The sequence below is a fragment of the Mastomys coucha genome, unplaced genomic scaffold, assembly GCF_008632895.1.
Source record: "Mastomys coucha isolate ucsf_1 unplaced genomic scaffold, UCSF_Mcou_1 pScaffold12, whole genome shotgun sequence".
NCBI lineage: Eukaryota > Metazoa > Chordata > Mammalia > Rodentia > Muridae > Mastomys > Mastomys coucha.
Window position 1 is genome coordinate 24,217,586 of NW_022196894.1, and position 24,681 is coordinate 24,242,266.

The 24,681-nt window shown below is 39.1% G+C and overlaps 1 protein-coding gene across 1 annotated transcript; it reads right to left on the bottom strand.

Annotated features, from left to right (window-relative positions):
* Nucleotides 1-1,982: 1,982 nt before the first annotated feature.
* Nucleotides 1,983-21,271, bottom strand: Tmem207 (transmembrane protein 207). The gene is made up of 5 exons (XM_031364661.1): nucleotides 21,197-21,271; nucleotides 19,368-19,405; nucleotides 11,596-11,640; nucleotides 10,437-10,579; nucleotides 1,983-2,113 (listed from the first exon to the last, which is right to left on the bottom strand). Exons 1-5 carry the CDS (start codon nucleotides 21,269-21,271, stop codon nucleotides 1,983-1,985), a joined length of 432 nt encoding a protein of 143 aa, XP_031220521.1.
* Nucleotides 21,272-24,681: the final 3,410 nt, after the last annotated feature.

Consider the following 24,681-nt stretch of genomic DNA (forward strand, 5'->3'; position numbering starts at 1 on the left):
TTTTATTTCTTTTCCCTGCCTCTGCTCCTGCCAAGGGATGTTTGGAAATCTTTCATTGCTACTTCTCCTTTCAGAGTCTTCAAGCTGAAAAAGGCATCTGTTACGGTTTATCTATGCTCAGTCCAGGGAGTGGCAACATTATAAGGTGTGAACCTGTTGCAATAGGTGTGGTCTTGTTGAATTAAGTGTATCACTGTGTATGTGGGCTTCCCAGCTGCCTGAAAGCCAGTATTCTGCTAGTAGCCTTCAGATGAAGATGTAGAACTCTCAGCTCCTCCTGCACCATGCCTCCTTGGGTGTTTCCATGCCTTGATGATAATGGACTAACCTCTGAATCTGTAATCCAGTCCCAATTAAATGTTGTTTTTATAAGACTTGCCTTGGTCAGATGTAGGACCGTGAAGGGCAGCCTTGTTCCTGTTCGAGCGCAGGCTGTAAACCCTGGTGACCCTGAGGGGTGGCAGATGTTTTACCAAACTCCTGGACACTAAGTTCCTGACACGAGGCCCCAGCCTTCCACAGATTTGTGTTCTTCAGTCATGTAAGGGTAACACCCCAAGCCCCTCCATAGGTCAAGTAGCCTCAAGACAGATTTCCATTTTAGTGACATACCTAAAGACCTGGAGGTTAGCCATTTAAGCTTTCCTTCCCAGACACTCCTCCCTGCAAAAGGTATTTAACCTTAGGCCTGCCCTGAGAACTGGGATACAGTTTTATTCATCTACTTTCCACTATGACAACAAATGCCTTAAAACCACGGACTGCCTCATTTCATTGGGATCCCCAATGGAGCAGGCCTTCACCTAAAGAGCCGGCTATCTAATCTCCCCAGAAGGCCTCTCAGTGCTCTCAGCCTAGGCCTCCACCAGTCCAAGCCAGCCCACAAACCAATGACTCTATCCCTGTAGGATCCAGCTGGAGCACCTGTTTTCCCCTTTGGCCCCAGGCTAGATCCAGTCTGAGGGCCCCCACTCCATTCTCAGCTCTTCTGCGACATCCAGCATTGCCTTGGTGCCCAAGAACCTGAGAACTAGATAGCCCTGGCCTTCTTGCAGGCCTAGGGACCCCCAAGCCACCTTCGGATGTATCCTGGACCTCAGACCCCCAGAGCAGTGTCCAGTGACTTCCCATAGCCTACACCTACCTGGCATCAGTGTGGGGCAAGCACAGTCAAAACTCACCCATTCTTCCTCCCTGAGTGACCTGAGACCTGTGGCAGAGCAGACATGGGGCCCCTCAACCCTACAGTCAGACAGCATCTAAAACAGAATTTCTTCTTATCTTGCTGCAATAAATGCAAATCCAGACGGACCTGGGAAAGACTAGAATCTAGAGATCATGTTAAGCAAGGCAATGAGACCCTTCTTCCCCCTTTCCTCCCCATAGCATCGTTACCTACAGTTTATATCTCTGGCAATCTTCTGCTTCCAGGTACACATTCTCTCTGCTCCAGCTGGGGAATGAAACTTCTTGTGTTGAATCTTGTGATCTTTCCTCTTCTTTTTCACTTATTTTCCTCCATCAATTGCAAACAGGATTTTCTTCCTCTACCCTCATTTCAACTTCAACCCAATATTCTCCCTCTAGTCACACCCAAATCTATGGGTAAGCCATTGTTAAATTATTTATTTTACACTGACTCTTTGGTAGAGACTGGATGAGGATGGGGTTGTCAGGGCATCAAACAATATGATGTGGAAGAAGTGGGAGGCCAGACTACTGCAAGCGTTTGCATCTATTTCTGCCTCCTTAAGAACTAAAGTGTCTAGTCTAAAAGGGTAACAGAGCAATGCTCCCGAGTTCTCTCACTCACTACTAAAGCATCACGAGGGCAAACATTTCTTTCTGCCATCCACTCCATTCTTTTGTCTGCTTGCAAATGCTCAGGCTCTACAACAGGTCTCCAGGAATTTCAACTAAGCCAAGGAATTGTGCTTAAAATTGACTCTGTGTACAAATGTAGCTACTGAATCTGGGTAAAATCAGTTTGCTTTTAGAATTTCTTCATATGGAGGTGGAGGACCTAACGCACCAAAACATGGAGCAGGGCACAGTTCAGTGTTTTGAGGAGGAGGGCAGATTCCAAATGTTGGACTTCCAGCCATTTCAGCACCTGGAAAAAAAGGGGGGAGGGGAGGGTGTCATCTCTCAGGTGACAGGCAGTGCATGGAGGAGTTGAAATCTGTCCTTTCTTGGATCACTGGAGCAACAGAGATTTATTGGTGCCCTTGAGAAAAACATTTACAGCTGCCTTTCTGGCCACAATGATAGTTGAGTCAGTGTAAGGAGCAAATTTCCCAGAATGATCGGCTTACGCCATTACTGATTAATCCGCCTGGAAACAGTTACATTGTAGCAACTGAAACCAGAAAGAAATGGTCTCTGATATGAATATGATTCCTCTAAATATTAATGCTGTCTTTGCTGAAGGTCATATCACAGGAAACCCAAATGTCACTAGGAACATTAGGCTATTATTAAAACCCCGTGTCATGTTTAGGTTCTCAAAATGTGGTAAATACAAATAGTGCAGTGTTTCATTATAGTACATAGTAAGCTTGTAGAGGTAAACTGTAACAGGTTTGCACTTAAAATGCACACATAATAAAGACAAGATCTAAATTAAAGAAAAACTTTCAAATATATGTTCTTATAACTAGATTATCTATAATGCAGCCATTAAACAAGCATTTCTTTTCCAAAGTTGTAACCTTGAGAGACCTTGAATTGTTTTCCAGTGGCTGTTTCAGAAATCAGTATTTTCTTGAATGACTATTTTTGAGTCACTGGAAAAAAATCAATAGTAATATTTTATAGCCCTCTCTTTTTGCATACTTATTCTTTTTATCCTGGGTATTTGTCTAACTCTGAATTTCATTGACATTTTTATATATTAACTTTAAAGGAAACACAAGCATTCCCACATATTTACATATTGATTATATCTGCTTTTGAATTATAATGGCAAGGTCATTACTCCTCCTTGAAATTGTACAAGCTACAACGTCAAAATTGTTTCCTCCTGTCCTCTCCCAGAAGAGCTTCACTCATCTTTCTTGAAGGCCTCAGACTTGGTAGCATCCAGAAGATTACAAAGAACATACCATGGTTGCCACCAGAATTCAGAGTGCTAGACATCAGCTCACTGCTGGAATCCATATGCACATTACCAAAAGGATTACTTTGTATGGATTATGAAAACTGAAGTGTGTTAAATATGTGTCACTTCTTTCTGCAGTATTTTTCTTAGAATGGATTTTTAATTGACCAATTCACCTCCATGCTGTTATTACATTTTATTTACTTAGCTCACTTTTCTCTTCTTTAGGAAAAGGATAAGAATGGTATCTATTGCTGTAAAGGGAGCATTAGTTGTTTGAAGAAAGATACTTAGAAAATATTTCTTTTTTCTGAAGTAAAAAAAAAGGTAAACAATGCATGTAGAGCATTTAAAATGAGCCAAGGATACAGCAAAGGGTTACTGCCCTTTTGTGGCATCAAATACAGCACCACGCTATGAACATATAGCAATTTACATCTTTAACATTATCTTTCTATCAATGCAACTTTAATGCTTACATAATGATTTATAAGATAGGACAAAAATCACTAAGTAAAAATATAGTGAAATAAAACCTTTTGAAGAACATAAGCTTTACTGAGGTCAGCTAAGCTGGTGTATGCCATCAAATAGAATTAAAGCTGATTACCTTACGTCAATAATTACTTCCATGTAGGACATGTGCATGGATGGTAGCTATGTTCCTGTTAGACTGCTGCTGCTGAAGTCAGTGCAAATTTAACATAAACACAGCCTGCTGTCTGGGAATGTTTGGCCAGTGGCTTGACACATGTATTATTTATGCTAGTTTTAATTGATTTATCCTGCTGACATCAATATTGTGATCTGGGTGATATGACTCTGACAGTTTGTCCCTGTAGTGAAGAAATAGAATCTCTATACTACAATTTCCCTGTCGCTTTTATGGTTGTTATGAAAACCATAGGTGTTTTATTGATGAGGTAATTAAACCAATGGTCTTCAAAAACTTAAGTACAAGTTCATGTGGTTAGAAGTGGCTAGAGCAGGGGAGTTATTTGTGTGTACATTTGTTTATAAGGCATGTATGGAGGTCAGAGGCCAATTTGTAGAAGTCACTTCTTTTCCTTCCACCATGAGGATCCCCAGGGATTGAACTCTGGTCCTCAGGCTTGTCAGTAGTTGCCTTTACCCAACCAAGCCATCTTATCAGCCTTATGTTTACCTTTTAACGACTGAACTCAGTTTAAATGTATTGGAAAAACCCTATGGCTTTGCCAGAAACTTTTTAGTTGAAGGACTCATTTATTATCCAATTTTGTAAAACCCACACATTCATCAATCAGTTGTTATAGTTAGATTCCAGATTTCATATGTGATTGATAATAATTGCAACAGATTTGACTTACTTTAACATATGTTTCACCTCTTTCTTTTCTGCCCTCACTGGAGCACTGGGAAACAGGGAAAGAGGAAATCTCACTGCTTAGCTCCAACTTGCTTTGAACTTACATTGCCCAGGCCGAGCTGGAACATGCACTCTTCCTGCTTTTGTCTCCTGAGCACTGGGATTACAGATAGGAACCACCAGGTTTGCTCATCTTTTCCTGCCTTATCGCTCTCTCTTCACAGAGGAAAGTCTAGAAAGCCTGAATGTGAGTCATAGTTCTATGGTACACTTACTACGAGGCTTCATCTTCAAATGTATCTGTTTCTGCCTCTTCAGCATGTTGAGAATGGTAGCAACCATTTCTCAGATAGCCCTCTGGGAGAACAAATGAGAGTGGAGGTATGCACATCTGCAAAACGCTGACTCATCTGCTATTAGCAGAAATGTGCAAATGTAGCATGCCACCTTCCTTCCCTAACAAGCCATGGGGTATTTACATGTGCAGAAAAGGATAGGGTTAGAGAAATTGCATAGCTGGAAGGCAGGGTACCTGGGCCATTATCCCTGAGGGGCTGAGTCAGAGTGAGCATCCCTGGAGGGAGCAGAGTCAGAAATCCTTATCAAGGACACTTGGGACCAGTGGGATGAGGAAGGCAGGACTTCGTAGTAAACTATCAGCGTTCACTAACGTGTGGATGTGCAGAGGTACAGTTGTCTCCTCCCATCTATTCTAGTGAATGTTAGGCTTTTACCTACCACCAGCCTTAACTTTTTTCCATTCACCTCTCAAACCTCCAATTCATTTCCCATCACAACATTAAATGCTTACTTCCTTATTAAAATAGGCTTCTATTCAGCCTTTCAGCTTTACAGTCTTACTTTCCATTAGATCACAATTTTACCCCTATTTTTAGTGAATTATTTTTGGTCTTAATACATGGTAAAAGTCACTTGACTTTACTTTTCAAATATAAACTCAAACACAATTAATCCAACAAGCTAAAATTCATATATATGTATATGTATATATATACATATATATATATGAATTATATATATATATATTTAAAGACAAGAGCAAATGAGAAGCTGGCTCACAGCTGATCATGCTTAAGAAAACCCAAGGGGCTAAATGAATACACTCTTGTTTTGCAGCAGAGCTGGACACTGGATGCAGTGTAGTGTATGGATGAGGGTGATGAAGAGAGGAGAACTGCCTATGAGACTCTGGCTGGATCCTGGGATCAGAGGTGTGCACACAGCAGAACAGAAAGGGATGGTTTAAAATCTCTATGAAATGAACCAAGGGCCATGAATCTTCATGCATCTCCAAGCTAAGATTCTTGCTCCTTATCTTCTCTTTTCTTAACTAGTGACCTTCTTGAATTCCTTCTATTCTCAGAAAACCCTTCCCCTGCTGAGATTCTGAATGAGTTTGCTAGGGCTGCCACAGGAAAGTACCACAATCTGGGTGGCTTTATCAAGAGAATTCTTTCCTCATGATTCTGGAGGAGGTATTCAGGATCAAGAGTCAACAGGAAGCCTGTCTTCTGAGACCGCCTTCCTCAGCTTAAAGATGGCCTTCTTCCCCTTATGTCTTCACAGCATCTTCCCTCCATTCTGTTCCTGTTCCTGTCTCCATGTTTAATCTCCTTTCAGAGGAGTCCCAGTCAGACTGTATTAAGATCCTCAATGCTTACATAATTTTAATTGAATTGGCTTTCTAAAGGCTGTAACTCTAAAGACTTTCCTGTGCTGACTTGATAAGATGAACCCAGTAGATACACCATGTGACCCACAGCAGGATATACCAGAGGGATAATTTCTTCCTTTCCCATAAATAATGAACTTCATATAGCAAGCATGAATGCAACAGGAAAGACTGAGTACATTAAATGTCAAAGTTTCCTCTGTTGGATCCAGTGACCACACAGAGAGGCATCTGATTCTAGAATACCTCATGCAAGTGCAAAAGTCCTAAAAAGGAAGTAGGATCCATTTATCTGAGCACTGAGTCAGCAGAGTACGGTGAAAAGAAGCCATTGCTGGACTGAGAGATGCTCTTCTCACCTCATGTGTTTGGCTGGGATCCCAGGGACCTTTCTTAGAGCTAACATCTCATCAGACATCGCTATGGACTGTGCTGGGAAAGCTTTCCCTATAAATGCCTTATAAGGATATAGAGCCCTGTGCCTACTTTTTTCTCTTTCATATTTCTAGTCTAATAAATTGGTAACCTAAGCAATGTAATATTGGCAGGAAATGCTACATATATATAAAATTGCCTATTTTATATATTTAGTAATAGCAAAGTTCAGACAGTTCTAGCCTTTAATCAGCAGTTAAAATTTTCCTCTTAGCTTTTCGTTTTTGAGGACAATGTTTGCGAGATCCTGAGTGTCAAATCTTTGACCCTTCATGTCAGGATAACACAGCAATTTCAATTAATATATGCAATAAGTGGTGGTATTAAAGTGAAATAACTTTTGAAGAAATAAAGTAAAAGTCCAGGAGTAACTGAGGGTTAATATGTCAAATGTATTGCAGCCATTAAGACGCTTCAGTGACCTGCTTTCTAAATTGGGTGTCCTAGGGTAGGGGAACATCCTCTGTGTGTCAGAGATAGAACTGAGCCAAGATTCCTATTCTGTATTCTCATAGGTCATCAATGCCACTCAAACGATTTCTATCTATTTATTCCCCTTTCTTAACAGAGGATGTGTATAAAACTCACACATCAAACTTGCTGTGAGCACATCCTTTGTAGGAAATGTGGAGGTAGATATAGTTCATTTTGTTCTTATAGTGTTTTGCAGGAACTTCAAGATCAGGGAGGGCTCTCATTTCCTGGGATAGTGAGTACTTAAAAAGGAAATGGGTATGTTCAGAGTGTGAATATATAGTTAAATTCTCATATAGTATGTAACTACAGTGTGGGTCTAGGATGTGAACTGTCTTAACAATCCCTAGGATGATAGAGTTTACTACTGCCTAAATTGCTCTCCTGTATTTTGTCCTAGCAAAGAGAAATAAGAATACCAAAAGGCACGCCTCTAGGTCAATATTGTGTTAAAGACTTCCTTCTCAGCAGGATGAGCCCCCTCAGACAGGCTAGAGGAGGAGCAGAAGAAGGTGTGGCTGCTTTCTGCCCACTCTGAGTTGGTAAGAGAAATATAGATGAGAAGAAGCAGTTGAGTCTCTATCCTTCCAAGATGCGGAGAAATAGAAAAGACACTACAAGAGGGGTTAAATATTTCTTGAAAAGTAAGAACCAGAACCTTTAGCACAAGGCTTGGAAGAAAGGATGAAAAATGGCAGGAATTCAGATCCTAGAATGCAATACCTGCTATCGGGGGTGGCCCTTTAAATGTAGGAATGTTCATAAGCAGTGCTTTGTATCATGGGATAAGGCGCCTAGGATACGAGCAGTCACACCTGACTTCAAAAGCTACCTACCCCCATTTCACCGCAAAGGTCTACTAATATAATAACTAGGAGAGAGAGAGAAGGAGATAGCCCCTGAAAGAACTGATGAGCACTTTCTGAAGTTGACATTTGTGAAATAGAGATAAGATCTGAAAAGTCTCAAATTATTGCTTAGGACTTGATAGAATTGAAATAAACATTACCTTTTTAGAAGACAATTTCTTTCTTGCCTTTATTATTTATTTATCTATCAATTTATCCATTTATTTATTTGATTATTTATTTATTTATTTATGTTTATAATGATTTCAGTCTGTTCATAGTTTGTAATTTTAAGGCCCAGGTCTTAGGGCCATCTATGCATGTTATTGAGGCAATGTGTTAGCTGTAATGTGCTTCTTTTCCCCCAATCTGAGGCTATTCAGGCAGGTTTAATGTCAGGTATATGAACCACCATGTAGCAAGTAGAAAAAATATTATATAACCATTGCTACAATAGCAGTCTTTAAAAAATTGCAGCACAATAGTCCAGAAGTAAGGTATTAAGAATATAACAAGAGACTTTTCTTAAGATTTAAGGTAGCCTAATGGAAGAGTTTTCCTCACAGAGAGAGAAAGGCCAATAATAATGATAACAATAGTAATAATAATAATAATAATAATAATAATAATAATAATAATAAGGCCATGTGCTCTTCTTTAGAAAAAAAATTACTTGGAAGAATGAAAATCATAGTTTTAAATAAGTTTTTAAATAAAGAAAAAGAAATCAATATTTCCATGAATATTCCTTTGACAAGCATTTTGTTAGGTTTAGTGACTATAATTCTCTTGATACTACATGAAAAGTGATTTTTATTTTAGGAGAAAGAGTTATTTGCTATTGTGTAATTTAATTATCCTTTCTAGACAAAAAATCCTCAAATTGATACTTGTTTAAGTAATGACTTCAGGCTTAGAAAGATATAGAAAATAAGAATCACTAAATATTTTTCTTTTTAATATATTTTTGTTAATTCTTTGAAAATTCATTTATGCGTAAATGATCATACTTACTCTAATAACTTCTGGAAGCTGCTTTCATGTCCAATCCCACGTCCCACCCATTTCCAGGTCCACCCCCACCTCCTATCCATTTCCAGGTCCACCTCTACCTCCCCACCATTCCCAGGTCTACCCCACCTCCCACCATTCCCTACCTCCCTACCTACTCTAAATTTCCTGTCCTCCTTGCTTATTTTTAATAGCCCACCGAGTCTCATTTCTGACCCATGGGTAGGGACCCATGCTCCCATCTATTGGAGCATGGTTGGCCTAGCAGGGCCATAACTTTAAGGCCATAACTTCTACCATCCCACAGAGGCCATTAATTGTCAATAGCTCCTGTTCTAGGAACTGGATCCTGCATACGTCTTCCCTTTCCATGCTGGAATGTTAACTGGCTTGATCATGTGCATACAGCCACAGCTGCCCTGGATTCCTGAGTACAGCATCCTATCATCTCTAAAAGACATGTTTTGTGACAGTTCTCCCTGGCTTCTGGCTCTTATAATCTTTTGACCCTCTCTTCTGCAATGTTCCCTGAGCATTGTGAAGGGTGGTGGTGGGTAGTGGTATATATGTACTTTTGTGGTTGAGCACCCCATAGACCCCTTAATACTACATTTGGAAGTTAAACTCTCTTAGGTTTTTGGTTTTTCTATTAACTTAGTTGTTTGCTTCTCTGTTTTAGATATTGAAAATTCCACACTAGTCCAAGTTTCTGAAAGGCAGCCAAGTTAATTTTTATCAAGAATTCTTTGGTCAGCTCTGTGACAATGTAAAACCTGGCAGGGAAAAAAATCTCACCATCTCTAGACAAAGTGACAATGCTTACAGGTGAAGAAATGATGACCAACTATAGCCACACAGAAACTGTCAAGTGTTTTTCAACTCTGCTTACAGATAAGACTGACAGCTACAACTAACTCTCCCCTCCCCTTTTCCTCCCCTGTGTGAAAACTGGAAAATGATGACTAGGCTATAATATGACTAGGATAGAACAGATAGCATAGCATGGGCATTGGCAGAATCAGGACTCCTTAGAGGGTTTACAGGGAAAGTACATCAGAGCTGACTCTCTTGTGCCTAATCCTTATGGTTTCAGACTCTCCATTGGCAACTGTTACTTCAGGAAACATGATTCAGTGTTATTTGAGATGAGTTAAACGAGTTGGCAAAGGCTTAGTAATTAAGACTCTAACTACAGGGTGGGAAAGAGTGATATCAAAGCGAAGAGACACTCTTCTAAATTGTAAGCGCTCCCACTAATTTGGAGTGTTTACCTCCGCACATCTCTATTCGTTTGTTGATTGAACAAAGTGCTTAGCCTCTTTCGCCATTCTCTGAGATGAGTCCGTGAGGCGTATGTTCTCTCTGCTGTCTCTTTTTTTTTTTCAGGCTTGATCTTGTATGCTCTCTCTTTAATAGATACCTTTGAGTCTCCCAAGAATTATGCATTATCTAAGTATGTAAATCTGCTTTGCAACGATAGTTTTTCCCGATTTTGTAAGAGAACCCGGAAGGATGTGAACAACTCACCATAAATGGGATCCAAGTCTCCAACAGCAAAAACAGCCACGGTGCGTCTAGGAGGATCGACTCCGCACCTCTTCAGCCAGCACTGCAGACAGGAAAGCACTACTCCACAAAGGAGAACCACTAAGAAAATCAGCAGGAAGAACCTAGCACCAAAAGTAAGAGAGGAGAAATGAGGTGGAGCATGTAGGAGTTCAAGTGTCTGTCACAGTCTGGGAAGTACACAGGGTCTTAGCTATGCTTAAGCAAACAGATACGAAGGTGAATGTCAAGTTCTTGAAGGAATCAGCTATCATCCTGCGTTGCCAGTGTCCTCAGGGAGGGCTGGTGGCAATAACTTGGTCCTTCAAAACAGGAGGGCTAATATAAAAAGTGAAGTTGCTCTTTTCTTCTCCCCTTCTTTCCCCCATCATCTCCTTCTTCTTTTATTCAACATTCTATTTATTTGATCAATTAGTATTTAAACAAATGTACCTGTGTGAGATATTGGGGTTAAGGATTCAAGATACAGAATATAGGGTCTCTGCCTTTGAGGAATTGAATGTTTTATTAACAGAATTATTAATGTTAAGTTTGAAAAAATAAGCAAGTTTTGATTTAGGGAATTAAAAGAACTGTTTTAAATTTTCTGGAGAAATATCTCACTGAAGACACATCTGGCTATATTGGATGGCTTTTCCAGAAGTGGAAGATTTATATGGAAAGTTTTCAAGAGAGAATAATTACTTTATCATTAACAAACTCTAGCTATAGAATAAATTCTGAATCTTAAAAGCTATAGATTTCTTATCATAGGAGGCATTTAGCAAACACTGCCCTGAAACTGATATTTCTATAGCTATTGACTCATACTCACGCAATGTTCCTTCAGCTGTGTTTCCCCAGGATGCTGATGTTGTTACTCTTAAGCTAATCACTCATCAACTTGTAAAGAAAGAGACTGTAAAGTGTGCAGATCTGAATTGGGCAAGTATATCATACCTGTGTCCCCAAGGTTCAGGGATCCTCGTGTGGGGAAGTGGGGCAGAAAAAATGTCAGAGACAGAAGGAGTGAATGTCTGCAATGAGACAAAATTTGATAGACTTGGCTGTTTCAACTTATGTAGGAGAAGTGTGGATAGACAGCCACATGTTTTATAAAACAGTTTGAAGAGAGCCTTACCAGATATACCAGCCATCAGGATATTTCTCATCATAATTTACACACCTAGTAATACAGAAAGAGCAGTCAGTATCTAATTTTAAACCACTGAAGGCTATTCTTTGGGCCGTAAGCTTTATACTCAACACATCTGTGTTCCCAGAATGCCCACCTACTCACACTCCCACAGGTCAGTTCCCAATATACTAAGAAATATTGACCCTATCTCTACATCATTCAAGGCACAAAGAAGACAAGTAGATTTGTACTAGATCTGTCAATAAAAGTTTTCATTGTGATAGCTTTGATTCTAGAAGTAGATATTCTGCAGCATGGAGACTTTAGCTAGGAACATTTTAAGGACAGAATGTCAGAAGCATTAGATGATAATCACCCCACCATTCTCATTCTGCTTGGTCATTTGTTCAGATGGAGCCCTTTATAATTCAAATTCTCCAAGGTGGGTTTATAATCGGTGGGACTAACCTCTAAAATGTGAACATATGTGTCTTCTACAAATCAGAGTTTGCACCAGGGATGAGGGTATTGCTGTAATAAACCTGACCATACTTTTGTCTGGAAGAATGTGAATTTTGAGACTTTGGATTTGGAAAGCAGTGGAATGCTTTAAATGGGGCTTAATGGGCTATTCTAGTAAGAATACGATAGACTTTGCTGCCGAGAGTGATTTGAACTGTGCATACTTGTCCTAAGTGGAGCAGAATTTCAGCATGTGGCCTAGAGACTATTTTGTGGCATTTTAGTGAAGAATGTGGTTGCTTTTTGCCCTTGTCTGTGCTGGGAGGCATAGTGTGCTGAACAGAGAGGGCCTTCCTTCAGAACTTGCTGCATTGACACTGTCATGGCTTCCTGGAAGTACACAATGGTACTGGTCACTAGAGCCTGGTTGGCTTCTGAAATGGAGATATTTATAGTCATGCTGTCTTCAGGCAACCTTAAAGTAACAATAAGCATGTTATATCTTGAAAGCATCCATAGTATATGGTTCCCAGCACTCTTCAGGAGGTGGTGTACTAGGTGTTCCAGGACAATAGTCAGTAGTCATATTTGACATATCACATTTTTTGTTTGTTTGTTTGTATTTGTTTTTTTTTGTTTTGTGCCAAACAGAAGACAAAAAATCTTTTACTCTAGCAAAATTTGATTTAGCTTTTATGTTTTTGAGCTTTGGGTTTGGGGTTATCTATAGTGTTCATAAACACATGAAGCTAAGAGAAAACTGGATACTTGAATGTAACTTTAGAAAGGATTCTAACGAAAGTGAGCATCAGAGAAGATTGAAAATAACCAATGACAAGTCTTACAAGGAACATGGTGTCTCGGTTACCAGTTGTGTGGACTGAGCCCAGGTGCTAATGCAGTGAACATTTTATCAGCTGAGCACAGAGAATGACTATTAAGATCAAATAGTCAAACCATCTGGGTTAAGCAGGAACATTGGACAAATAAGGGACTTCATTTTCCATGTAGAGACTCATCTGAGGTAATGTAATATTTTTGTAATTTGAAATTTTATCTATCTATTTATATAGCTAGCTAGCTATCATCTATCTATATACACATATATATTACTTTTGTAGTCTCATGTGTGTGTGATAAAATTCTAAAGTACTAAAATGCAACAATCTTAAAAACGTAGTATGCTACTTAAACTATGAACAACCCAGGAATTCTTGTTTTATATCCTTGACCTCTGAGCTCCTGGCTAAACATATGGAGTATTTCATCTTCAAATAGAAATCTCCGCCTTTTCCATTTAAGATGGTCCATATAACATAAAGTCAACCAAAAACATTGAGTACCTCAGTTTGTTTGTTATTTGAAAATGTTGAGCCATTGAACACAGACTTCAAGGTTAACACATACCCAACCTTATTTTGTTTTCTCCTTCTGAGCTCTTTGCACCCCCTTGTGGAGACTCTGTGCATTTCATCCTGGTCACTCACACCTGAGATCCAGAGTATGAGGGACATCAGTTCTTGCACTTGAAGAATTCAGGAAGAACCTACAGAGCTATTCAGGAGCAAGTCTGAAGCTAGAAGATAGGTCTTCTGACTACAGGGACATCCTTCCTTCTTCCTGGATAGCAGTTCCTTCTCAAATTGTGTTTTTCAAAAGTAACTTTTGAGTTCTTAAATATACTCTAACAACATTATAAGGGCTCCAATTTTAAATGTAATGTTTTCAAAGTAGAGAAAGGTTGTATTCTTAAAAATAAAGTTATCATCAAATAATAACATCAGCCTAGGATGCTGATGTTAGTCTTAAACCAGCTACCAGTCAAGCTAAAAAGAAAGAGAGTGCAGTGTACAAGTTTAAATGTGGTAGCTATATCACACAGGCTCAGGGGTCATCATGCAAGCTGGGGGACAGGCAGAAAGAGAGCAAGATAATGATCTTGGAGCATATCTCTATTCCCAGCACTCGGGAGGCAAAGGCAATGGATCTCTGAGTTTGAGGTCAGCTTGGTCCACACAGGGAGTTCCAGAACAGCCAGGTCTACACAGAGAAACTCTGTCTTGAAAAACAAACAAAAACAAACAAACAGATAAACAAACAAAAGACCAAAGTCAAACCAACCAACTACCACCACCAACAACAAAAAGAATGTAAGAGCTAGAAGGAGTGAATATCTGTAATGTAATAATATTTGATAAAAGTGGAAGTTGGACACATGAACTCACAATGACTGGGACCACACATACAAAATCTGCAAAATAGCAAAAACAGACAAATGCCCAGCATGTTTAGGGAATGAGTTCATGCTATCACACACTGTGTGAGGAACTATTGATAGTTGTTAGCTTTTGTTTTCTTTACTAGAGAGCAAGAACTACTTTTCTTGAAGCATACAAGCTCTGAGAGACAGACAGCTCACTCTCCAAGAAGTAAAGCCTCATTCCCACACACATACAGGCAGCACTAACTCAACTCACTGGGTATGAAAGAGCCTGAGAAATCACAAGGGGACAGAGACGTGTAGGAAGCTGGGAAAGGAAAGGTAGGGGAAGAGTTGGTGGGAGAGGCTGGATTCAAACACATTGTATGCATGTATGAATGCTAAAGAAATTACCTAGGCCCCTCTCACATATGTAGTTGATGTGCAGCTCGTTCTTCATGTGGATTCCCCAACAACAGGAGCAGGGGACAGTCTATGACTCTGTTGCCTTTCTTTGAATCCTGTTCCCCATACTGGGTTGCCTTGTCTAGACTCAGTGGGAGAGGGTGAGTACAGTCTTGCAGTGATTTGATGTGCCAGTGTGGGTTGGTACCCAGAGGTGGCCTCCCCATTCTTAGAGGAAAGGGGGAGGTGGGATGTCAGAAAGGGTCATGTGAGGGGGGAGATTGGGAGGAGGAGGGGCTGAGATTAGGATGTAAGTTAATAAATCATTTAAAAATTTTAATTTAAAGTTTTCAAGTAAAAAGGAAAAGATGTAGAAAAAAAGTAAGAGTTTCTAGTTTTTAAGATTTAAGGCAACACTTGAAATGATTAGAAGTCTCTACAAGTAGATGTCAAAAGAAATACACTGCACACTGGAGCCCCCGGCTCTTTTTCATTTGGATGTTGTGGAACGATTCCCACTTGTACAGATGGCTAGACTGACCCTTACTGTTCTCCCCTGTGCTGTAAATCTATGAACTGAAGTTGCAAATTTGTTCATATGGTGACTTCAAGAAGCAACCTGGAGAGCTGCTGGTCTGCTCCTCTGTTTCCATCATCCAGTGTTTTCCACAGCAGAAACTGTTTTGGACCAGGTGCATAGCTGCATGTGAGATATTTTACTTTCAAATATCAGTGACATAAGGAGGGAGCATATTACTCTGCTTCTCTGTAAAATTGAGAAAACCCAGTCATAGGTGAAATGACTTGTGTGCATAGCTTGTTTTTGGAAGCTGAAAGAGCGTAAATAGAAATGAACTAGCAATGACCTCTTGTCCCTTAGCACCCTGTGAGACTCCAACTGGGAATGGCATGCTCTGCATCTCCATATGGAGTGTACCACCAGTATTCTACTCCAAAATGCTTTAAAGAAATTCTGGAAAAGAACTAAGGAAGAAGTTCAGGGAGAGTATCTGAAAAGAAAATAGGCAAAACGTGACATCAGTTTGCTGACTGAATGCTCAAAGTCTGACATATAGCAGTGGGGCTGATCTCTGGCTCTGGCTTATGCTTCCCTGCTAGTAACAGAAGGAGAGAAAGAAAGTCAGGTGGAGAGGAATAGAGGAAGGGGCATTGCTCACCAATTGTACAACCATTCTTTGTATAGAAGCCTGAAGAAAAGTCTGCTAACAAGAGAAACAACATCTTCATAATATTCTTAAAATAAATGAAATGACAAATTCCGTGGGATATGTTCTTTTGAGCAATCATTTCTCAACATGAGCTAATATGCAATTCAGCTGTAATAATTTGGAAGTGGGAGAGGAGCAAATCATGTCATCTAGAACTTGACTGTAAATTGCATGATCTCTCCAAAAAGCACAGACTGCTTACCCCTCAGCTATTTCACCAAAGTATACAAGAAGTTGAATTAAAAGTTGAATATGGATATGCCTTTTTGTAAAAACACTGAACACTGTATTGTCAGTTCTGGGTACAAGTCTAAATCTTGTCTGTTATTTGCTTTCCTATGTTATTTGGTTATGTGCTTACATCCTATGGCAGGGTCTCACTTCTTACCCCAGGATGTCCTTGAACTGGTTCTGTAGTCCAAGCTGGCCTTTACCTGAGTCCTTTATGCCTCAGCCTTCCCTCAGAGTTCTGAGATTAAGCACATGTACCATCACACCTTGACCTATCCCTAACATTGAACAAAATGTTCAACCCACTGAGCCAAACAGATTGTTGACATCTCATTAAAAGATCTATTAATTTGGTAATTAATTTACAAAGTTATTTATATTTATATATCATATCCATATTTTGTTAATTACTATGTACTCTTTGACAGCATAATTGGTTATTTATAGGGAGAGGAGTAAATTAAAAGTATAACTAATTGAAATGAAAGCAGGCTGCAACATGTTTTATTTAGTATAATCAATAATAATATTTATATTATATATAAAGCAGAACAATATATTATTTACATTAAATATTACACTAATAATTCATCTAGAAGTTCAAAAAGAGAAATTCAAACCAAATTGCAAAAATATCCAGTGGTTAAAAACAAATTTAAGAGGAACTAATTGTAGATCATTTTATAACATATATAAACTGCTTGTGAAAGTCTTGAAACATAGTTAATTTACTAAAAAAAATAGCTGATAGGTAATCAGAATGCATTTCATTTTAACCAGGTTTTCACCAGAGTGAGCCTGCCCCACCCCTCCCAGGTATTTTCTCTCCTATACTCTCTGGCATCCAAACATAGGTCTCCTTCTCTGTTTGTACATGAACTTTGGGCCAGTTGTTTCTCTCTTATGTTTTTTCATTTCTAAAGAATATTTGGAGTTAACTATATCTATGGGTCTTTTTCACCAGTGGATTTGTGTTGCAGGAAATATTAAAAGACCTGCCAAGGTCTGTTCAGCTACTCTCTGCCCGCCAACACTCTGGTGGGGCCGGAGCTCCAGAGTTCCTTTCTGCCAAGCCAGCCCCAAGCAACAACTGTCCACCCCGCTGTCAGCTGCCACAACAGCCAGCAACTTAGTAGAAACAAAACTCTAGAAGCTTATAATTAACAAGTCAGATTTATATGTCAATAGATTCTCAGTTCACAAGATGCCCATACAATAATTTCAGAACCAGTTGATAATGTTAAAAGCTGCCCACCTGTATTAGACAAATTATCCCAATTATTCTATACTTTATGATATCATAACTACCTGTGGCTATTTAAAACTACGCTGGATCAGGATCTGCTTTCTGTCTGTCTGCCTCCATCTTGGCTTCTCCTCCTCTCTCCTCTGAGTCGCTCTCTGTCTCTGCAACTCTTCATGCTTCCTCCCTTTTCTCTGTCTAATCACAGGACTCCTGCTGTACTAATATTTTAATGTAATTGGACAGGGAAAATTCTGCCACAGATTTGTGTTACTCTTTCGCCAAAAATCTAGTAATGGATGATTCTTTTTTTTTTTTTTCTTTCGAGACAAGGTTTTTCTATGTAGCCCTGGCTGTCCTGGAACTCACTCTGTAGACCAGGCTGGCCTCAAACTCAGAAATCTGCCTGCCTCTGCCTCCCAAGTGCTAGGATTAAAGGCGTGCGCCAACACCACCCAGTGATGATTCTTTTCTTTTGGCTTGGTATTTAAAACAAGAGTCTCAGATCAAAGAAATAATGCCAAATTAATTCTCCAATATATGCAGGTAGACAAAGAGAATCTTGTTTGGATGTGGAACTTTTGTTTTGTTTTATTTTTTTCTAAAATAGCCCACCTTTTATTATAGACACATCTAGCTAACACCATCTCTAGCATGGAATTGTGACTATCTTTAGTGGATTTACTTCTTTTATATTATTTCCCATGAATATCAGTCACTTTTTTGTATTCTCTACCTTTCTTTCATACTGTATTTAAAGCTAGTTGAAGCAAGATTTTTTTTTTTTAACTTGGCAGAAAATAAACGAAGGTAAATATAACAGACACAGAGATGTAAAGTGTTTTACCAAAGAAAGTTCACACCTAACCACCAGTTGAAATCATGCTATGGACTGATTATCTCCCTCTTCTTCACAGGCCCTTCAATATCAAGAGAAAGCAGTAGCCATGAAGCTCTAAGAGGCTTCCCAGTACCATCTTTCCTTGTAATAATTGGATAGTAGAGTCAACATTTAAGGTTCATCCCAGTCACTGGTGTCTATTATTCTATGTCAAAGGAGACTAGATGTGGGCAGCCTTGAAGTCTAGTGTGTAGGAAACACTTTGAAGAATCACTCAGGTTGGTGTAAAAAAGAGATAGGACAATAGTAGATCCAAGAATTAATACAAAGAAGCAGTAATGAAGGGGCATGCAGATGCTGAAAGACCAACATATACTGGAGAGACTGTCACCAAGAGGGTCTGAAGCTGTGAATGGTTCCAGGGCTGAGGACAGCTCCCTCTTGGCCAACTCCTGCTTCAGAAGAACTGCCCACAGACAGGGCTGGGAGAGTCTGAGGCAATGATAATTGAAAACAGCTGGCTGACAGAGGACCCCACCCAGAGCGCACCACTTGGCAGAAGTGCTTTCCTGACACTTGCGCTCAGTCACACTGCATTACAGTTCCCATTCATCATCATCAGCATTATTAATGGCACCTTCTCATCTCCTGAATAGAATACTGAGAACCATTAAGTCTCAAAAAGTAATGAAATGAATCAATTATCCACACAATTCACATCTGACACCCTATGAGATGCACACCTAAGGCAGGATAAAATGTGGGCTCATTTAGTTATATCTGAAAATGAACTGCTTTGAAACTGTTCGTTGAAATCACCATTCTTTTCAGCTTGGGGGCAAAGGAAGAGAACATCACAGGTTTTTTTTTTTGTGCCCTAACAACCATGGAAACCTCGCAGTTGGAGAACCCAAGAGAACCGAAAGGCCTGGAGATCCCCGAGCTCCTTCTATATTCCATAAAGTGATCACAATGACGGTTACGTTTCCTGTTTTTTGGTTTTGTTGTTGTTATTGTTGTTTGTTTGTTTTGTTTTGCTTTGGTTTTAGAAATCATGAATATTTTAATCATGATCATTTTCAGGGCTTTCAAATTACTTGAGTCTGCTGATTCCTTGAATTTTTCAAATGCTAAATAAAAACAAAGAATATTTTATTTACTTACATTTCATTTTCTTCACAGGATAGATCTGAGAGCACAAGCTGAAATACATATTTAGAACAATAAAATTCAAGCATTGTATTGGTCTAATCCTTTAATGAATGTAATGCCTGGAGACAGTGTGATTTTTACATCTTCACTTTTTTTTTTTAATTAAAAGCTTTGCAGCATCATTTATTGTTGGTACACAGTGTTTTAATTGAAAAAAAAAATAGTCTCTGGGTAGATTCTTAAATTCAGCTGGAGCAGGAAATCTACAGAAATTCCTCTGCATACTACAGGAGATGGTTTTGAACAGTATATTGTTTTCTCTGTAGACTTTGCTTGATCTAAAGAGCCATGGAGACCCTTGAATTTCTTTGTTTTCTCATTTTAGTGAGAGGCAGGAGGGTCATTATTTAGGTATTATTTTCATGTTAAGACAAACTTTCTCTGTCAATGGAAACAGGACTCAATCCTGTGACTTTTAATAGCAGTTAAATATACACATGAGGGAGTGCTTTTAGTTACTTAAGTAAATTATATTTACATGATATTCCCGTTTGGGGGGGGGATAAAATAAAACCTTCTATTTATCAAAGAAGAAAAGAAGTAACCTTTGAGAGGTCCAAAATCCTCAGCAATCTAACAAAATTATCTCAGTTCTAGGTGCTGACCCTTGGAGGCTACAGTATTTCACACCCATAGTCACAAGAAAAGAGGTGTTTCTCTTTAGAAACTGTGTTTGTGCCCTACTTTGACTCTATGAATTGACAATCCTTGTACAATGAGAAGACTTTTCAAACATCACTGACATATAACACTGAGGGTTGGTTAGGTCAGTTGGAGCATTTCTTTTTCCAGACTAACACATGTAATTATAAGTACCAATAAATTGTTACAACATTTCAAGTGATAGGCTTGGGGTTTTTGTGTTTAATATGTGAATTCCGCCTTGATCTCAAATGTACCTTTTTTTAGCACCTAGTATTTATGCCATATGGAGCCATGGATTGGCCATCAGAGAGCAAGATAATGAACAATTTATAAGCACAGAAAATGAGTTGTATTCTCTTTTGCTAAAATGCTGCAAAGAGATTTGCATACTAACCGGGAGGAAAATGAGCATTCAAACTCTGTCTCTAAAGAAACTTTGTTTATGATTAGATGTAAACCATTTGGAATCTAGCTTAACAGATAAAACAAATTAAGCCAGCCTTTCCCTTTCAAGTCACTTCCTCGTCTTCTCTGTCTGTCGTACTGCAGTAAGGAGTGAATGGTATCTTATTTTCACTACTGAAGAGCTAATGCATTAGCTGCCAGGCTCCCAGGTTGTTATGAAATCGAGAAAGCAGGTCTTAATATGCTGTAAGCTTCAATCTTTCAGATTCCTTGCCTTCAAGTAACAGAGATACAAGGATGTCATTATTGGTTACAAAAAGATGCTGCCATACACTAGCCACATAAACCTCAAAGTGGCCCTGTCTGCAACAGTCAGCTCGGGAAAACTGTCAAGAGTCCAGTGAGTTGCAGAGACTGGTAAACACTTTCTAAATTAGTACAGCCATAGCATTTCTGTGTCAATAGAATTTCTGAGTTTGAAAACAACCCAGAGTATAACAAAGTAAAGTGTACATTTACATCACATATTTCAGCAGCATTGCAGCTAGTAACAAAGAAATAAGACTTGAGGTCATGAATGTACTGGTTTTCATTTTTTAAAAGTAACTAATATAAATCATGGGGTGCTGGTAACATCTTGAAGAGAATCCTTTACATGCAGTAGTTAAATCACACAAAAGACAAATTCTCAGTGTATCAACCCCGAAGCTACCAAAAGCATCAATGATTACCTGGAATAGTGGCAAACACAGGCATCCCATAGTTGGGATTTTGGAAGCGACACGGAAAGGACTGGATCTTGACATACTAAAAAGAAGGATGCACCCAGGTACTGTGGCTTACTCACTTTTATTAGCTCTCTCAGAATGTATTAGCTGCTCTATGCTATGTGTCCTGCTGCAGTGTGCATTAATAATGATCGAGTATGTGACCAGTAAAGGGCATCCAGGGATGGAATGTTGGCTGCATGCTCACAGGTACTAGGAGCTCAAGGAGTTTAAGGTCAGAACCCAGGGACTGTTTGTCAAGGCTTTTAAATGCTGACCTGCAAAGCCAGCTGGCTGTTTGAACAACTTTCAGTATCCAAGTGCATATTTTATTCTGGGGAACATGTGAGGGTTTTCTTTCTTTCTTCTTTTTATTTATTTATTGTTTAAATAACATCTTGTACTGTAAACATTAATTTAATCCTCTGTGCTTTGTAGACCATCTTTGCTCTTCCTTTCCTACATATCATTTTAAGTAGGAGATTGTCCTCAGCCTTGTGTCGCTAGTGATCAGATTAGCAAATGTAAAATTTAAAAGTACAGTGGGAAGGGATGGATGAGTAAATACTTCCCTTCATATATAACTAAACATACTAGAAGGTAATTATTGTACAATATCTACCAAGTTAAAAAGAACCCTTTGGGCACAGCTTTACTTTTCTAGAAAGTATCTATAGCTTTACATTGTTTAAACCTGTAAATGGTATGTATAATAATTTGCAGTGCTGCTCATTAAAACACCAAATGTCCATCAACATGATCAAATACAAAATGGCTACATTCATGCAGTGAATGGGCGGAGGCTATTATGGTCATTTCCAGGAATTCCTAAATATGAGGACAGACACAGAAAGTGGTTCAGGGAAGGCTTGTAGTGTTATTTTTAAATACAAGGAACAAATGATAGAAGTCAGCCTACAGCATATTAATTTTTTTATATAAAAAGGAAGGCATCGTTAGTGGTTTTTTTCCTTGTGTAAAATATGCTGCATATGGTTGTATGTGCCATAGAATGTGACATAGATTGTCAAAAGTGTGTGTAGCAGAGAACTGGAGACTAAGAAAAGAAACGTGGAAGGGAAAAGATTTACTATAAGTTTCTTGTCCATTTGCTACATGTACATTCTGTCTATGTCACTCAAATGTTTTATGCATTCATATTGAAAGGGCCAAATTTGAAAGCAAATATCTAGAATTCAGAAGCACAGTGCAACCTAAATCTCACAATAGTTTACCAAATTAATTTTAATTATTATACAGGAACCCATTTGTGATTACATACATAGATTTTTGCTGGAACTTGAACTCCAACTCTGAACTTGAAATTAAGGCTTCTGGATTATTTGTACTGCATCTGGACAGGAGAAGCAGGCTCAGTGACAGCCATGGTCTGTTTAGTATGCAGACACAGACACAGCCATGAATTTCAAAGCAGAGGAAGGGCTCAGTGCCAATGCCAACAGGAGAGAAGTAAACCAAGCCTACAGTATTATTTGTGCCTCAGACAGCCTCCATTTTGAGTGTCTTTGAAGCCTGTAATTAAACAGAATGAAAAATAGGCTTTTCACTGGTGAACTTATTTATTAGTCGGTCAGAAGCCTGACTTCCGTAAGCGAAGTCAATGATCTTAAGAATTTCTGGGAAGGAAGGAAAGGCCAGATGATGAGAAAAGAGATGGAATGGAAACAGGGGCTCAATGCTTGGGTTAGCCTCAGAAACTGGCACAATGACCAACCAGATACGAGAAATAAGTAATTCTTGTCTAATGGCGCATGGCAGTGCAGCAGGGGGCTTGTTAGAGGCACAGAGACTGAATGGAGATGCAATCTACTGACGCAGAGATGCTGCGAGTACTACTGCTCTGTTTCTACCGACATTAAAACCATGTTCATTTCTCCTTTTATCTCTCTTCTCTGTGAGATTCTTGAGGTCTGCATGGTCCAGGGATGGACCATGGTACTATCTCTGTGTATTTCCTTACAAGAGCCAGCACAGATAGGTAGTCTTGTGAAAAAAAATGGTGATGATGAAAGATAGTTGTCCTGAATTCTTTCTAGACATTCTATTTGAAGGTAATTGGAGAGACACATGTTGTTTTAAGAACCAGTATGGAGCTTGTATCTCCTTTTCACCTGATTTTCCTAGTGGCAGCATCTTGCATAGTGATTTGTGGTACCACAAGTATGAAACTCACTGGAACAGAATAGCCATCCACAGATTTTTTTTTTCTTTACTACTTATGCAGTATCATTAAAACATCTCTCTAACTGTGCTTATGTGCATGGACATATATTAGTGAACTAATCACAGGGAACTATAGTTGAACATGGGCAATTGATTTTGGTACTAATGAGGCCACTTAGGTTCATATGCACTCACATTTGCATATAAGGATCCGAGGAAGCAAAGCTCTCAAGAAGAATAGGAGAGAAGAAAGAAAAGGACACAGGTTGTTATTGTAAAAACAAGGAAATTGTGACCTTTGGAATTCCTGAGTACTTATATGGTGAGCCTTAGATCTTCAAGTTTGTAACAAGAGCACAGCACATAGACATTTGTCTGTTCATGTTGTTTGTTTGATCTGCCCAGGTCTTCTCTTTGCTAGGGAGAATGAAGCCCACCAAAATGGATGGAGACTATTGACTGTGAAAAGCATTGTTCGATTCTGAGCCTAGCAAAAACCCAAATTCCCTGAAGCTCAAAAGTCATATTGATGTTTGTCCTTAAAGGTCATAGAATCCCAGCTGTTCAAAGGGAGCAAGGGACCAAAATTCAAAGGATCAAGTGGGAATAAATAAAAGGTATGAGTGCGTGTCTCATGAATAAAGTAAAGTCTAGACAACCAGAAAAGAGGCATCAGCTATTTACTTTCTTCATGGAAAATGGGGCAGTAGAACCAGCTCTAGGAGTTGAGAGACCTCAGAGGAAGTCACCACTACCTATTCATGTAACAGTGAAACAGTTATGTTTCTGTTAATGGGATGCTTCATCGATTTGTCAGTCACCCTTACATGGAGGCTCCTCCAACCTTCTCATTGTCCTTCCAATTTTAGCAGGCATGCTGCTTAAGCAAGGGCTGAAAGAGTTATTAATCTTTGGGTTTAGGTTTTACTTTCTTTCAATATCCCTGGCACTCTTCTGCCTTACAAAAGGACTGAATTCTTGTTTCAGTTACATTTTTTGTTTGTTTGTTTTGAAAATATACCTTTTCATGTGTCAAAGTGACTGACTCCATGGCCTCCTTTGTTGTGCGGTACTGTAGTATAGTATCTGCTAACATTTGCTCATCATTCTTTGTGACATGACAATGGTATGCCAGCCAATAATCCTGATTCTTTCTGTGATCCTTAATTTCCAGAGAATTTCTGAGATCACCAAGTTGTTATACTGAATGGATGACAATCCTTTGTTGTTTTTCTCCCCACTCTGGAGTAGAGACTTGGTAAGTA

Bases quoted from the DNA above. Each gene is read 5' to 3' on its own strand.
- Tmem207 (XM_031364661.1), bottom strand. From the start codon at position 21,271: ATGTCAAGATCCAGTCCTTTCCGTGTCGCTTCCAAAATCCCAACTATG. The intron at 19,406-21,196 runs GTAATCATTGAT...TATGTATTTCAG, and splicing joins TGTGTTTGCCACTATTCCAG to CTTGTGCTCTCAGATCTATC. The intron at 10,580-11,595 runs GTAAGGCTCTCT...TTTTGGTGCTAG, and splicing joins CCTGATGGCTGGTATATCTG to GTTCTTCCTGCTGATTTTCT.